The 12450-nt window shown below is 36.8% G+C and overlaps 1 protein-coding gene across 3 annotated transcripts in view; it reads left to right on the top strand.

Moving 5' to 3' along the window:
• CPNE8 (copine 8) overlaps positions 1-12450 on the top strand; it is a 254337-nt gene that overhangs the window by 182737 nt on the left and 59150 nt on the right. For all 3 annotated transcript variants that reach the window (XM_032248310.1, XM_032248312.1, XM_032248311.1), the window contains exons 12-13: positions 2184-2237; positions 3249-3310. In XM_032248310.1, the coding sequence (XP_032104201.1) occupies positions 2184-2237; positions 3249-3310 (116 nt within the window). The remainder of the gene's footprint in view (positions 1-2183; positions 2238-3248; positions 3311-12450) is intronic.

Below are 12450 nucleotides of genomic sequence, written 5' to 3'. Positions count from 1 at the left end.
CAATTTTTGGTAATGTTCTTATTGTCTTTATGGACAAGCAGTTTTTCAGAGCATCTTATTCCATCATTCTAAAGTTACTTCCATAGTCCGTTATTTAGTTTTAGAAGTGACAAATGCTATTTTATTTATATATTACATAACTTTATTATTGTTATATCAGATGTATTATTGGTGATTGAAATGATCCTGTATGATTAAATGAAAAAATATTTATGTAATTAAATTTAATTATGTAATGTAAAACCAAATCATCTGAGGTAATATTTCTGTGACAGTAGTACCTTATGATATGCTGATACACAAAAGATTAATATGAACTGAAAGATGCTTCTGAAATTCTAAAAGTGGCTCCTAAAATTTAGGAAAACCTCTTCTAAACCAAAAGCATAATGCTAGATGAATGATTTTTAGGTAGAAAAATGCTGAAATACAGTTTTTCAAGAAAAGTGTATCACTGAACTCTTTATTTTCAAACTTATGATTGAATGAACTTTATTCACTGATTTCCTATATATTGTTGAGAGTTGTGTGTTCCTCAGATTATCTGGAAGAATTGAGTAATTCTTCAAACCTCAAGATCAAACATTACCTTTCTCCTCCAGATAACCTTTTCTGTACTTAATAGTAAAACCACTGAACCATCTGAAAAATGTGTGATCTTGCTGGTGATACCCACCATCCTTACTGATGCACGTTTTCCTATAGAATGTGTTCATTTAGGGCTTTCTGAAATACACAATAGGTAATACATGAGATGGATGACCATTTCTTCTTTAGATTTTCTACTTTAACCTACCAAATGTACTTTATTCTGTTTTCTTAATTTTTCTCTGCAAGCAATTTTCAATGGGGCTGCCGTATTTAATGTTTTATTACTTCTTGCATAGACTATTTAAAATAGGACCCCAACTGTTGCCTCCATTTTCTCCCCTTACAACTCTATTCTGTAGACCAGGGGTTCCCATCCCTCAGGACACAGACTAGTACAGGCCTGTGGACTTGTAGGGACTGGGCCACCCAGCAGGAGGTGAGCTGCAAGCAAAGGAGCATTACTGCCTGAGCTTTGCCTCCTGTGTGCTCCTTATAAGAATCTATTGCCTGATGATCTGAGGTAGCAGTTTCATCCCAAGACCATCCTCCACACCCCCGTCCATGGAAATATTGTCTTCCATGAAACCAGTCCCTGGTGCCAAAAAGGTTGGGGACTGCTGCTGTAGACCTATTATATAATTCTCCTGTTAAACATCAACTAAATAACACCCAAACTCCCTGGCCTGGGATTAAGGATCTTAACATGGCCTCAGCTTATTTTTTCAGATTCACTTCTGACCTGGTTATGTGGGCTCTCTACCCCAGCCAACCTGGATCAGTTGCTTTTTCTTCTTCCTAGAATGCCGTATTTATTGATTTTTTAACATTGAAGCACTAGTTAAAATAATAAATTACGGTTCAATTAATTACTTATTCACAAATTATTTCATCTTTTCCTGTCAAATGCTTTCCCCATATTTTGGATTGAGATGATCTGAAGAAGTCTGTCTTCAGGCAATTATGTATTATATTTATCCTATTAGATTTGCAGGTCATACTTATCTTAATATTTCCTATATCCCCTAATGTTTTATGAAATATAGAACTGCAATCAAATTTACTCTTGGAACAAATAGTCAAAAGGCCAATCTTATGTCCACAAACCAGACATTTACCAATTACTGTGTAGCATTGGTAACTGGTGGAAATGACCATCATTATAAAGCAATAGTTAGGTCAACGGATCCTTTAAATATTCACACATTGGATGATTTGCTATGTTCGTGTATTTCATCTAATTTTTAAAGTTATGTCACTTGAATATACTTTAACAACCCATCATTTTTCTATAAAGCACTCATTATTTAGGACCTTAGATGTTAAAGGTCTCTATCATATCAAGAAGGTGACCATAGTTAAGGGTAATCAATATGTACAGGTGAGAAGAATATTACAAACAAAACATTTTTTTTTAAGATAGTCACTATTAACCTTTGCAGAGAAGTTTTGGCTGAATGACTGTCTAAAGTCATACTGAAAGCATTTGTAAATGAATACATGCATAAGAAGTGAAGGCCGCAAGTTGAACTACAAATGTTTTAAAAGTCAGTATAAACCCTAACACATTTTAATTGTTTTGTCTGCCTTTTAAGGTGGTGAATCCCAAAAAGAAAGGAAAAAAGAAAAAATACACTAATTCTGGAACAGTAAGTCAAATTTTATGTTATTTTTTAAAGATTAAAATAAATGAATAAGCATATATGTATATGGCATCTTTAATCCTACTAGAAGCAATTGAAAATCTGAGCTGTGTTTCACTTAGTGTTTTAATATGAAGGAACACAATAGAAAAATCAACTTCCCAGGGGACTGATTGTAATGGAGAGCAGCTGTTAGAAGGTAGTGACTTGGCTTCTTGTAGATTATTCTAGCGGCTGCAAGGCCTCTGAGAGAGGATGAAGGTTGTATTATAAACTCTTCATTCAATGGAATCAGAGTAGAGTGAATCAGGCAGACATAAAAAATATAAATGGAAGTAAGAAATACTGTACTCTTTACAGGCTGTACTTAAGTAAGACTCATTTCATGGTATGTGTATGTGCTCATTCAAAAAAGTTGTCATTACAATTGACAACTCTGTGGGAATGATGTACTAAATCAGTACAGAAGGGTAGAAAGATGGAAGTATCAAACAATCACAAAAAATCAGCATTTTAAGAAAAAATGTACTGCAGAGTTTTTATTTCAGATTAACTTTTTTGGGGAGAAGCAAAATCTAAGTTTTTTCTGTTTTCTTTTAAAGATCTCTATAAAGCAAGACAGTTAAAACATTAGATGGGCTCATTACAGAAACATGACTGAAAACACACATTTCCTCTTGAAGGCTTTGCTCACTGATTTTGGTTTTTTGGTTTTAACTCCCTTTCATCTTTCCTTTTATCTACAGTGGGAAATAACACAATGTCCTTGTAGATAATTTTCATGCTGTTCTTCAAAGGAAGGAAACTGGTCATGGAAAGACATTGGTTAATTTTTTTTGGTCCCTTTCCTTCAGATAATTTTAAATGTAAGAACAATCAGTCCTAGCAGATGTTAATAAAAAATAATGTCCTTAGTGATTTTCAAAATGCAAAGAAATATGATTTTCTCTCTAATAGAAAAGAGTCTATTTGGGGTTACAAACAACTAGAAGGTAATTTTGTCTTTTTCTTTTTCAGGTAACTTTACTCTCTTTCTTGGTAGAAACAGAAGTTTCATTCCTTGACTACATTAAGGGAGGGTAAGTCATTCTCTGAAATTGCTTCATTGTTTAGGCAGTTCTTTAAATGTGTGTAACAAGTGCTACCTTGAGGCACCTGGCACTGAAATAATCACCTTTATTATATTTTGATGGCAAGCCTATTGAAAAAAAAGAAAAGAATATTTTTGTTTTAGATATAAAGAAAAAAACTTACCTACCTAGAGCTACTACTTTTGGGGAAAATTGTAACTTTTCTTTAACCAAGAGAAAATACTTTATTGTATGATTGATAGTCATAGATAAGGTTATTATGTGCACTTTAATAGGATGTTTTTGTTTGCCTAATAGGAAATTTTACATGTGCTATTTATTATTTTAATATAGGTGAAAAGCTTGGGGCTTGATTTAAATGTATATACTAGGTTAAGAATATTAAGGGAGAGCCAGGCACAGTGGCTCACGCCTGTAATCTCAGCACTTTGGGAGGCCGAGGTGGGCAGATCATGAGGTCAGGAGATCGAGGCCATCCGGGCCAACATAGTGAAACCCCTGTCTCTGCCAAAATGCAAAAAATTAGCCGGGTGTGGTGGCACATGCCTGTAGTCTCAGCTACTTGGGAGCCTGAGGCCAGGGAATCGCTTGAACCCAAGAGGTGGAGGTTGCAGTGAGCTGAGATCATGCCACTGCACTCCAGCCTGACAACAGAGCAAGATTCCATCTCAAAAATAATAATAATAATAATAATATTAAAGGAATGTACCTTGTCATTAAATCAGAATGCAGAAATAAATGGTGTAGTCATTTACTTGGTCCCACAGCTCTCAGACAGGAATACTTTTCAGGAAAAAAAATATTTGTAATCATTTTTGAAGTTTTTCAAAACCCAGACAGATCCTGTGTTGGTAGTGTATTATAAGTTCTTACACCATCGTAAATAGGGAAATCTTTTCAATTTTCCCTCTCATTTTAACCTATTTCTTCATTTTCTTAACCTGACCTAGTATTCCCTGTATTACACTGTTCTCACAATGCTATAAAGAAACTACCCGACGCTGGGTAATTTATAAAGGAAAGAGGTTTAATTGACTCACAGTTCAGCATGTCTGGGGAGGACTCAGGAGGCTTACAATCATGGCGGATGGCTGACAGTCAAGGGGAAGTAAGGCATGTCTCACACGGCAGCAGGCAAGAGAGTGCCTGTGAAGGAGGACCTGTCAAACACACATAAAACCATCAGATCTCATGAGAACTCACTAACATGAGAACAGCATGGGGGAAGCCACCCCTGTGATCTAATCACCTCCCACCAGATCCCTCCCTCAACACATGGGCATTGTGGGGATTACAATTTGAGATGAGATCTGGGTGGGGACAGAGCCAGACAAAACCATCTCCAGAGATTTAAAACAAGCATTCATTGTCTTGCAGTATGAAATGTTTACATATTCTGTTTGCCTTCATCTTGTATTTTCAATATGCAATAATGGAGTGAAGCAAATTTGAATGTGTTTAGTAACTTTATGATGAATAACACAGAGATATTATTCATATAAACCTATTCCTAATTATGATTCAGCAACTGCCCCCACCCCCAACCCATACAGACTCACTGGTAGAATGTCCTCAGGCTGAAGAAAGGGATGAGGGAATGGGAGGGTGCCAAAGGAACAAAGATAGCTTCACAAAATCCAGAGAGCTTGCCTCTTACTGCTCTTAGTTAAGGAAACAAAGCAAACAAACAAAATACCTACTTAAATGAGTAACCTTTGCTATATATGCACATCCAACATGCAAAGTAGCTGCAGACTCATAAGCAACAGTGGTTGTTTCAATAAAGTTAAAAGTGTGAAGTAGAAAATAAAAGTTTGCCAACTCTTACTATTTCAATGTCTGTGCCTATTTTTATTTTTAGAAGATGGAAAAATAGAATGCTGAATTTGTCATAAAAATATATTTTATTTCTATAAAAACTTCTTAGTAGTTGTAGGTAATAGTGTTACAGGATCTTTAGAGTGTTGTTTTTCTGGCCTGAAACCTCTGTCTGGTGGCACCTTTTCCTGAGTTTTCTTGTTCCTTCTGGGCTCATTCCACCCACTTGGCCTGGCAGGCTGCACTTTTCTCATGCTACCAGCCTGGATCCCATGCCTGCCAAGGTCAAATCAGGCATGGGGTGGCAGGGGGTGTGTGAGCATGGGATCCGGCCACCGTGCAGTCAGACATGCTGGCTACTGCAGCAGGGCAGGCAGCTCTGGGTGCTGGCACAGGTGCCAGCTCTCTGCAAGGCTGTGGCTGGCCCAGACACACCATAAGCAGCTTCCCTGGCTGGCACCAGGAATTCTGTGGTACCCAGCAGCTTGAAGATGCTGGACACTGCAGGACCCCAAGGATGAAGTCACAGCCCTGGTTGAGGGAGCTCCCAGGTCTGGGTTTCCCCAGGGGCTGCAGCTATTCTTTCCTTTGACTGCAACATGGTAAACAATGGGCATGTTTCAGCACTGTTTGTGTTATAGCTCTTTTACCTTTGCTGTTTGGCAGGTCCCAAGTTCTTCTGTGACCAGGACTAATGAGGTACACAGAGAAGTGGAGGGTGAGCCAAGATGAAGGGTTTTATTGAGCAATAGAGTAGTTCACAGGAGACCCACAGGGGTAGCTTCTCTTTGCAGTCAGGATGTCCTGAGTGTTTAGTTCCTAGCAAAGGGGGGACCCTGGAGTGGGAAGCTCCTCTCTGCAGGCAGGTTGTCCTGTCATCTTCCCAGCTCCCAACAGATAGGAGGCCTTGGAATGGGTTGCTCTTCTCTGCAGGCAGGCGCTCATCATCTCCCCAGCTCCAAGCAGAGAGGAGGCCCTGGTGTGGGTTGCTCCTTTCTGCAGCTGGTAGTCCTGATGTCCCTGCAAGTCTCTAAAGTGCACAACAGAAAGGAGACCCTGGAGTGGGTAGCTCCTCTCTGCTGCTGGTCATCCCCATCCTCACCAGGCATCCATCCCTTTCTTCTCAGGAATCTGTGTGTCTCCCACTGCTGTTCATGGCACCCAGGCTCAGCCTCGACTTTGCTGCAAGATCAGAGCGGGTGCCAACAGCAGAGAGAAGCCAGGAAGTGGGAGCAGGCACTTCTGAGCCTGTGAGGGCAAGGGCCCTTTCTGGGCCCCCAAGGGTGCAGGGATGACTGAGTGTGCAGCCATGGTTTGGGCAACTGCAGCTGTGTGGGGAAATGCGGGGCAGTGGCTCCTGCCTGCTCAATGGAGCAGGTGTGGCCTGGGAGGCCCCGGTCTGTAGCTGTGTTTTGAATGGCTGCAGTGCACCAGGGGAGCTCCTGCCTCAACTCAGAAAAGGTCGGGCTCCCACTTGTCCCTGACTCCCACACACTCCATGGAGCATGCAGCCCTGGCCATGCCTCGCTGCTGTAGCCAGCGTGATGGCAGTCGCAGGCTCTCTGGAGTAGCTGCTGCCGTTAATAGTTGATAAAGAAATGAGATGAGTAAATGGGCATCACTAAGCACCTTTATAACTTGAAAGTACTTGGTATATTTGGTTATATTTTACATATAGAAATACTGATTTGTGGTATTGAAATGTTATAAATTTCTTTCAGTTTTTGTCTTTTGGTTTATGAGCATGTGAACAGTATGTATGTGTATATATAAGAGATGTCATATATTTGGTCAGCAGTGCAAATCTAGCAATATGTAGGTGTGAGTCATGAAACATTTTCGGAATCTGGTACCAATAAATCATTTTTATTGTTTGTTCTCATTTTCCTGTTGAAAATTCTTAAGGCTAATCAGATCAGTGGGTTTCTACAGTACCTAGAGCAATGACAGTCTTAAATCTATCACACTGATAGGTTTGTATTTTTACCAAAGGCTTACTCTAGCCTATCAACTTACTCTCAGATGTAATTTGTGTATGATAATCACTAAAGTCTGCTATTTTCATTATTTTTTATAATAGTGGGATCACACTATGTACAATACACTGCATTGTATGTTTTGTTCATTAAACGTATTGTGTATATATTCCAGTACGTCACTACTACCTTTTTGTAAACCATTTTCCATTATATGACTGTCCATCATTTAATTAAAAAATTTCCTGTTAATACATGCTTTAGTTACATCCATTTTTTATTATAAACAAAGCTGCAACATAAATACATGGTACATGGCATTTTGTGCACTTCATTAGTGCATGTGTGTATAGATATGCAAGCATGTCTGTAGAGTCCCTTCCTAGAAATAATGTTATTGGATTTAATGATATATGTATTTCACAACTTGTTAGATATTTCTAAATTGTATTGCTAAAAGATTCTAAGAATTCATACTTTCCAAACCTGTGCAGGATGTTTATCATATCCTTACCCTTACCTTAATGTGGCATCATGAGTTCAGGGATCTTTTTTCTTTTCTGACTTCAAGGCTTATTTCTTTATAGTTTTTTGGGGTACAGGTGGATTTTGGTTACGTGGATAGGTTCTTTAGTGGTGATGAGATTTTAGTGCACTTATCATGTAAGCAATATACACTGTACCCAACATATAATCTTTAATCCCTCACCACCCTCATCCGACGTTCACCCCTCAAGTCCCCCAAAGTTCATTGTATCACTCTTATGCCTTTGCATCCTCATAGCTTACCTTGCATGTACAAGTGGGAACATATGATGTTTGCTTTTCCATTCCTGAGTAACTTTAGTTAGAATAATGGCCTCCACCATCACCCAATTTGCTGTAAAATACATTATTTTTTTCCTTTTAGTGACTGAGTAGTATTCCATGGTGTATATATATACCACACTTTCTTTGTTCACTTGTTGGTTGATAGGCACATAGGTTGGTTCCATATATTTGTAATTGCAAATTGTGCTGCCATAAACGTGTGTGTACAAGTGCTTTTTTTCATGTAATCACTTCTTTTCCTCTAGGTAGATGCCCAGTAGTGGGATTGCTGGATCAAATGATATTTCTGCTTATAGTTACTTAAGGAATTTCCATACTGTTTTCCATAGTGGTTGTACTAATTTGCATTCCCACCAGCAGGGTAAAATGTTGTCTTTTCACCACATCCATGCCAACATCTATTGTTTTTTGACTTTTTAAAATTATGGCCACTCTTGCAGGAATAAGGTAGTATCTCATTGTGCTTTTAATTTGAATTTCTCTGATAATTAGTGATGTTGATCGTTTCTTCATATGTTTGCTGGCTTTTTGGGTATCTTCTTTTGAGAATTGTCTATTCATGTCCTTTCCACAGTTTTTGATGGGGTCATTGTTTTTTTCTTGCTGATTGGTTGGTGTTCCTTATACATTCTGGACACCAATCCTTTGTCAGATGTGTAGCTTGCGAATATTTTCTCCCAGTGTGTGGGTTATCCGTTTGCTGATCATTTCTTTGGCTGTGCAGAAGCTTTTTGGTTTAATTAGGTCTGATTTGTTTGTTTTTGTTTTTGTTGCATTTGGTTTGGGGTTTTTAGTCATGAATTCTTTGCCTAAGCCAATGCCCAGAGAGTTTTTCTGATGTTATCTTCTAGAATTCTTGTGGTTCAGGTCTTCAATTTAAATCTTTGATCTATCTTGAGTTGATGTTTCTATTAGGGGAGAAATGGGAATTCAGTTTGATTTTTCTACACGTGGCTTGCCAGTTTTCCCAGAATCATTTATTGAATATTATTTCCCTAGTTTATTTTTGTGTGCTTTGTTAAAGATCAATTCATTGTGTTTGGCTATATATCTGGGTTCTCTATTCTGTTCGTTGGTCTATGTGCCAACTTTTTGCCAATACCATACTGTTTTGGTAACTATAGCCTTGTGGTATAATTTGATGTGATGCTTCTAGGTTTGTTTCTTTTTACTTAGTGGTTGTTTAACCATGTGAGCCTCTTTCTTTGGTTCCATATAATTTTTAGGATTATTTTTACTAGTTCTATCAAGAATGATGCTGATATTAGTGGGAATTGCACTTGAGTCTGTAGATTGCTTTGTGCAGTATAGTCATTTCACAATATTGATTCTTTTCATCCATGAGCATGGGATGTGTTTCCATTTGTTTGTGTCACCTATGATTTCTTTCAGCAGTATTTTGTAGTTTTTCTTGTAGAGATCTTTTACCTCCTTGATTAAGTATATTCCCATGTATTTTATTTTATTTTGTTTCTTTTTTGCAGCTGTTGTAAAAGGCATTGAGTTCTTGATTTGATTCTGAGGTTACCATTGTTGGCGAATAGCAGTGCTACTGAGTTGTGTACATTGATTTTGTAACATGAGACATTACTGAATTTATCAGATCTCGGAGCTTTTTAGATTAAGTTTTTAGGGATTTCTACACATACAATTATATCATTGGCAAACAGCCACAGTTTGCCTTCCTCTTTTCCAATTTAGATGCCTTTTATTGCTTTCTCTTGTCTGATTGTTCTGGTTAGGACTTCCAGTACTATGTTGAATAGAAGTGGTGAAAGTGGGCATTCATGTCTTGATCAAGTTCTCAGGGGGAATGCTTTCAACTTTTCCCCATTCATTATGATTTTGGCTGTGGGCTTGTTATATATGGCTTTTATTACTTTGAGATAAGTCCTTTGTATGCCTGTTTTATTGAGGGTTTTTATCACAAAGCAATGCTGGATTTCATTAAACATGTTTTCTGCATCTATTTAGGTGATTATTTGTTTTTCTAAATTCTGATTATGAGATGTATCACATTTATTGACTTGCATGTGTTTAAACGATCCCTGCATCAATTTAGAGAACTATTTGCCATAACCTTTGCATTGTTGGATTATGCTCATGTTGAATCTGAATTGACAAGTAAAGCTCGAGGCCTTCAAAAGGGTGAAAAATCATGAGGTAAGATACCATTAACAACAATTATATTGATTCTTTAGCTAGCTCTGGTTCATTTAAAATACTTAGTTGAGGTTTCATGATTTTTTTTCCTCCTCTACATTAATTTTATAAAACATTCCTCTTACACCAGATGCAAGGAGGCATGGGTATAGAGAAAATGTAAAACAGTCAACTGTCATGAATCATTTAGCAATTTTGCTGAGTCAAAAATTACAATTAAACTTACAGAAAGAACTAAATTGCAAGAGATAAAATTTGAAATTTCATCTCTTCTTGTTTTTTCTCACAAAAAATAATGAAACGTAAAATTATAAAAATGTTAAGTTGTTTTGTTTCTCATGAATCCAATTAGAAATTGTGCAGAGTTAAGAAAAGACACATTTAAATACTAAAACAAAATGTTTTAATAGCCTTTTAATATCTTTTCCTTCAAAGGAATTTCTTTTTAGGCCTGGTTTTTGGTATTCAATATTATACACTGCCACTAGTTTAGTTATTATTGATATAGATATTTACATGAAAATAAAAGCTTGATTGTTTGTGAAACCAGGTTGTTAGTTTGTTACTTTTCATTCATTGTCTCAGTCCCTAAAATATTATGTTTAGCTGCAGTAGACAGAATTATGGATTCAGGTGCACAGTGAGAAGGTGAGACAGATCCATACTAAATCAGCCAAAATCCAATTTTCATGCAAATATTACCTGAAATCCAAAGCTAATTTTCAGACTTTTTTTTTTATAAGCAGTGCCATGTTTTTTCTGGAGTATGAGGTACATTCTATGATTTGAAATAGTAAAAAGTTTTATTTTCTAAACAGAAGAATAATATTAATAAAGGAGCTTTGTTATAACATAATGAACACTGATGGTCTCTTCTGGATTATTGACCTGGTGTCATCATTTTTAATCATACTCTGTACTTTTATCCTTGTAGTTAATTTATTTCTCCTTACTTATTAAAAATAATTTTAGATATTAAAATTTGAACACAATTGACTACTTAAAATGTTAAGTAATCTCTAACTTTTGGCATTGAATACTTCAGTTATCATTAATAAGGACAATATCAGATTCATTTCAAATTATATACTGTTATGAAATCTAAGATAATTTTTTAGGTAGCATCATAATTATTTCAATTGTTATTATTTGCAAATTGGGTTAATTCACTTTTACAGACTTGGAGAATATATATTTCCATATTCCCAGTAGCTCACACTGTTTAAGTATCTGAAGACAGAATCATACATTTCAATTTGGTTCTTCTGCCTTTTAGTCCTCTGTGTCTCTCAAATGTTGTGAAACTCTAGTTTCCCATCACCATAACTGAGGAACACATATCTATAAAGTTTTCCACATCACTTTGATTGGCAGATGAAGGGTGAAAACAGATCGTAAGGTTTGTTGCACAGTGAGTCCCTGCTAAGCCACTAGAATTTCATGTCAACGTGAAATCCTGGTCCATGCTTTTGTCAGAAAATTGAGTGTGTTAGAAACTTGGAGGTCTACAGACTCTTTTTTCCTTTAAAGAAAGGGCAAACTCTCATCCAGCCAGTGCAGGTGAGCTTACACTAATTTCCCTGGGTGTCATTTAAATTTTTATTTGTATGATTTGTTAATTCAAAGAGGTGTAATTTTAAAATATTTTATAGGTCTGAACACAGAGTGGCCATTGAATAAATACAGAGTAAAATTAGACATTTGAAGCATGATTTTCCACTCTTTTTTTTCTCCCAAATTTTTTAGCAAAATTAAAACATAATGAACAATAAAACTTTAAATACAGAGTGTGACAAACTGGAATACAAACCTTCACATCTGTCTCTCTCAGACTTTATCAATTTATGCTTTTACTCTCTCCATGGGTCATACAGCAATCAAATAAAACAGATGGACCAGGCTTTCTGGAAAAAGAAAACATGCTTTTGTATGGCCGCTACTAGAATTTGTCTGAACTGAACTTACTGTCTTCATTGTCGTTACTTGGAGGAAAGGCAAAATCAAGATGAGAAGCACAAACTGCTTGTTTTCTTCATATCTTAAATGAGAGGGATCATGAGAGAAGGTAACAGGAGAGACAGTAAATGGACAGTAACTTCTAGGGAAGAAACTCGGTAAGGAATAAATGGGGAAAAGTCAGCCCACTTGCAAAGAAGTGGTTGCTGATAATTGAGGCATTGTGTAGTAGTGGCCAAGAATTTGGGTTCTGGTATTAGTTGTACAGTTCAAATCCTAGATCTGCCCCTTGTTAGCATAACCTGTTTTCATTTCTGTGAAATAGGAGTATAAATAACAATGCCTATTTCACAGAGTAGCTGTGAGGGTTAACTAAATTTCATA

Source organism: Sapajus apella, unplaced genomic scaffold (genome assembly GCF_009761245.1).
Source record: "Sapajus apella isolate SASKATOON/1434 unplaced genomic scaffold, GSC_monkey_1.0 scaffold66, whole genome shotgun sequence".
NCBI classification, from domain to species: Eukaryota; Metazoa; Chordata; class Mammalia; order Primates; family Cebidae; genus Sapajus; species Sapajus apella.
The sequence above is the reverse complement of the archived record's forward strand: the minus strand, read 5'-3'. Positions and strand labels throughout refer to the sequence as shown.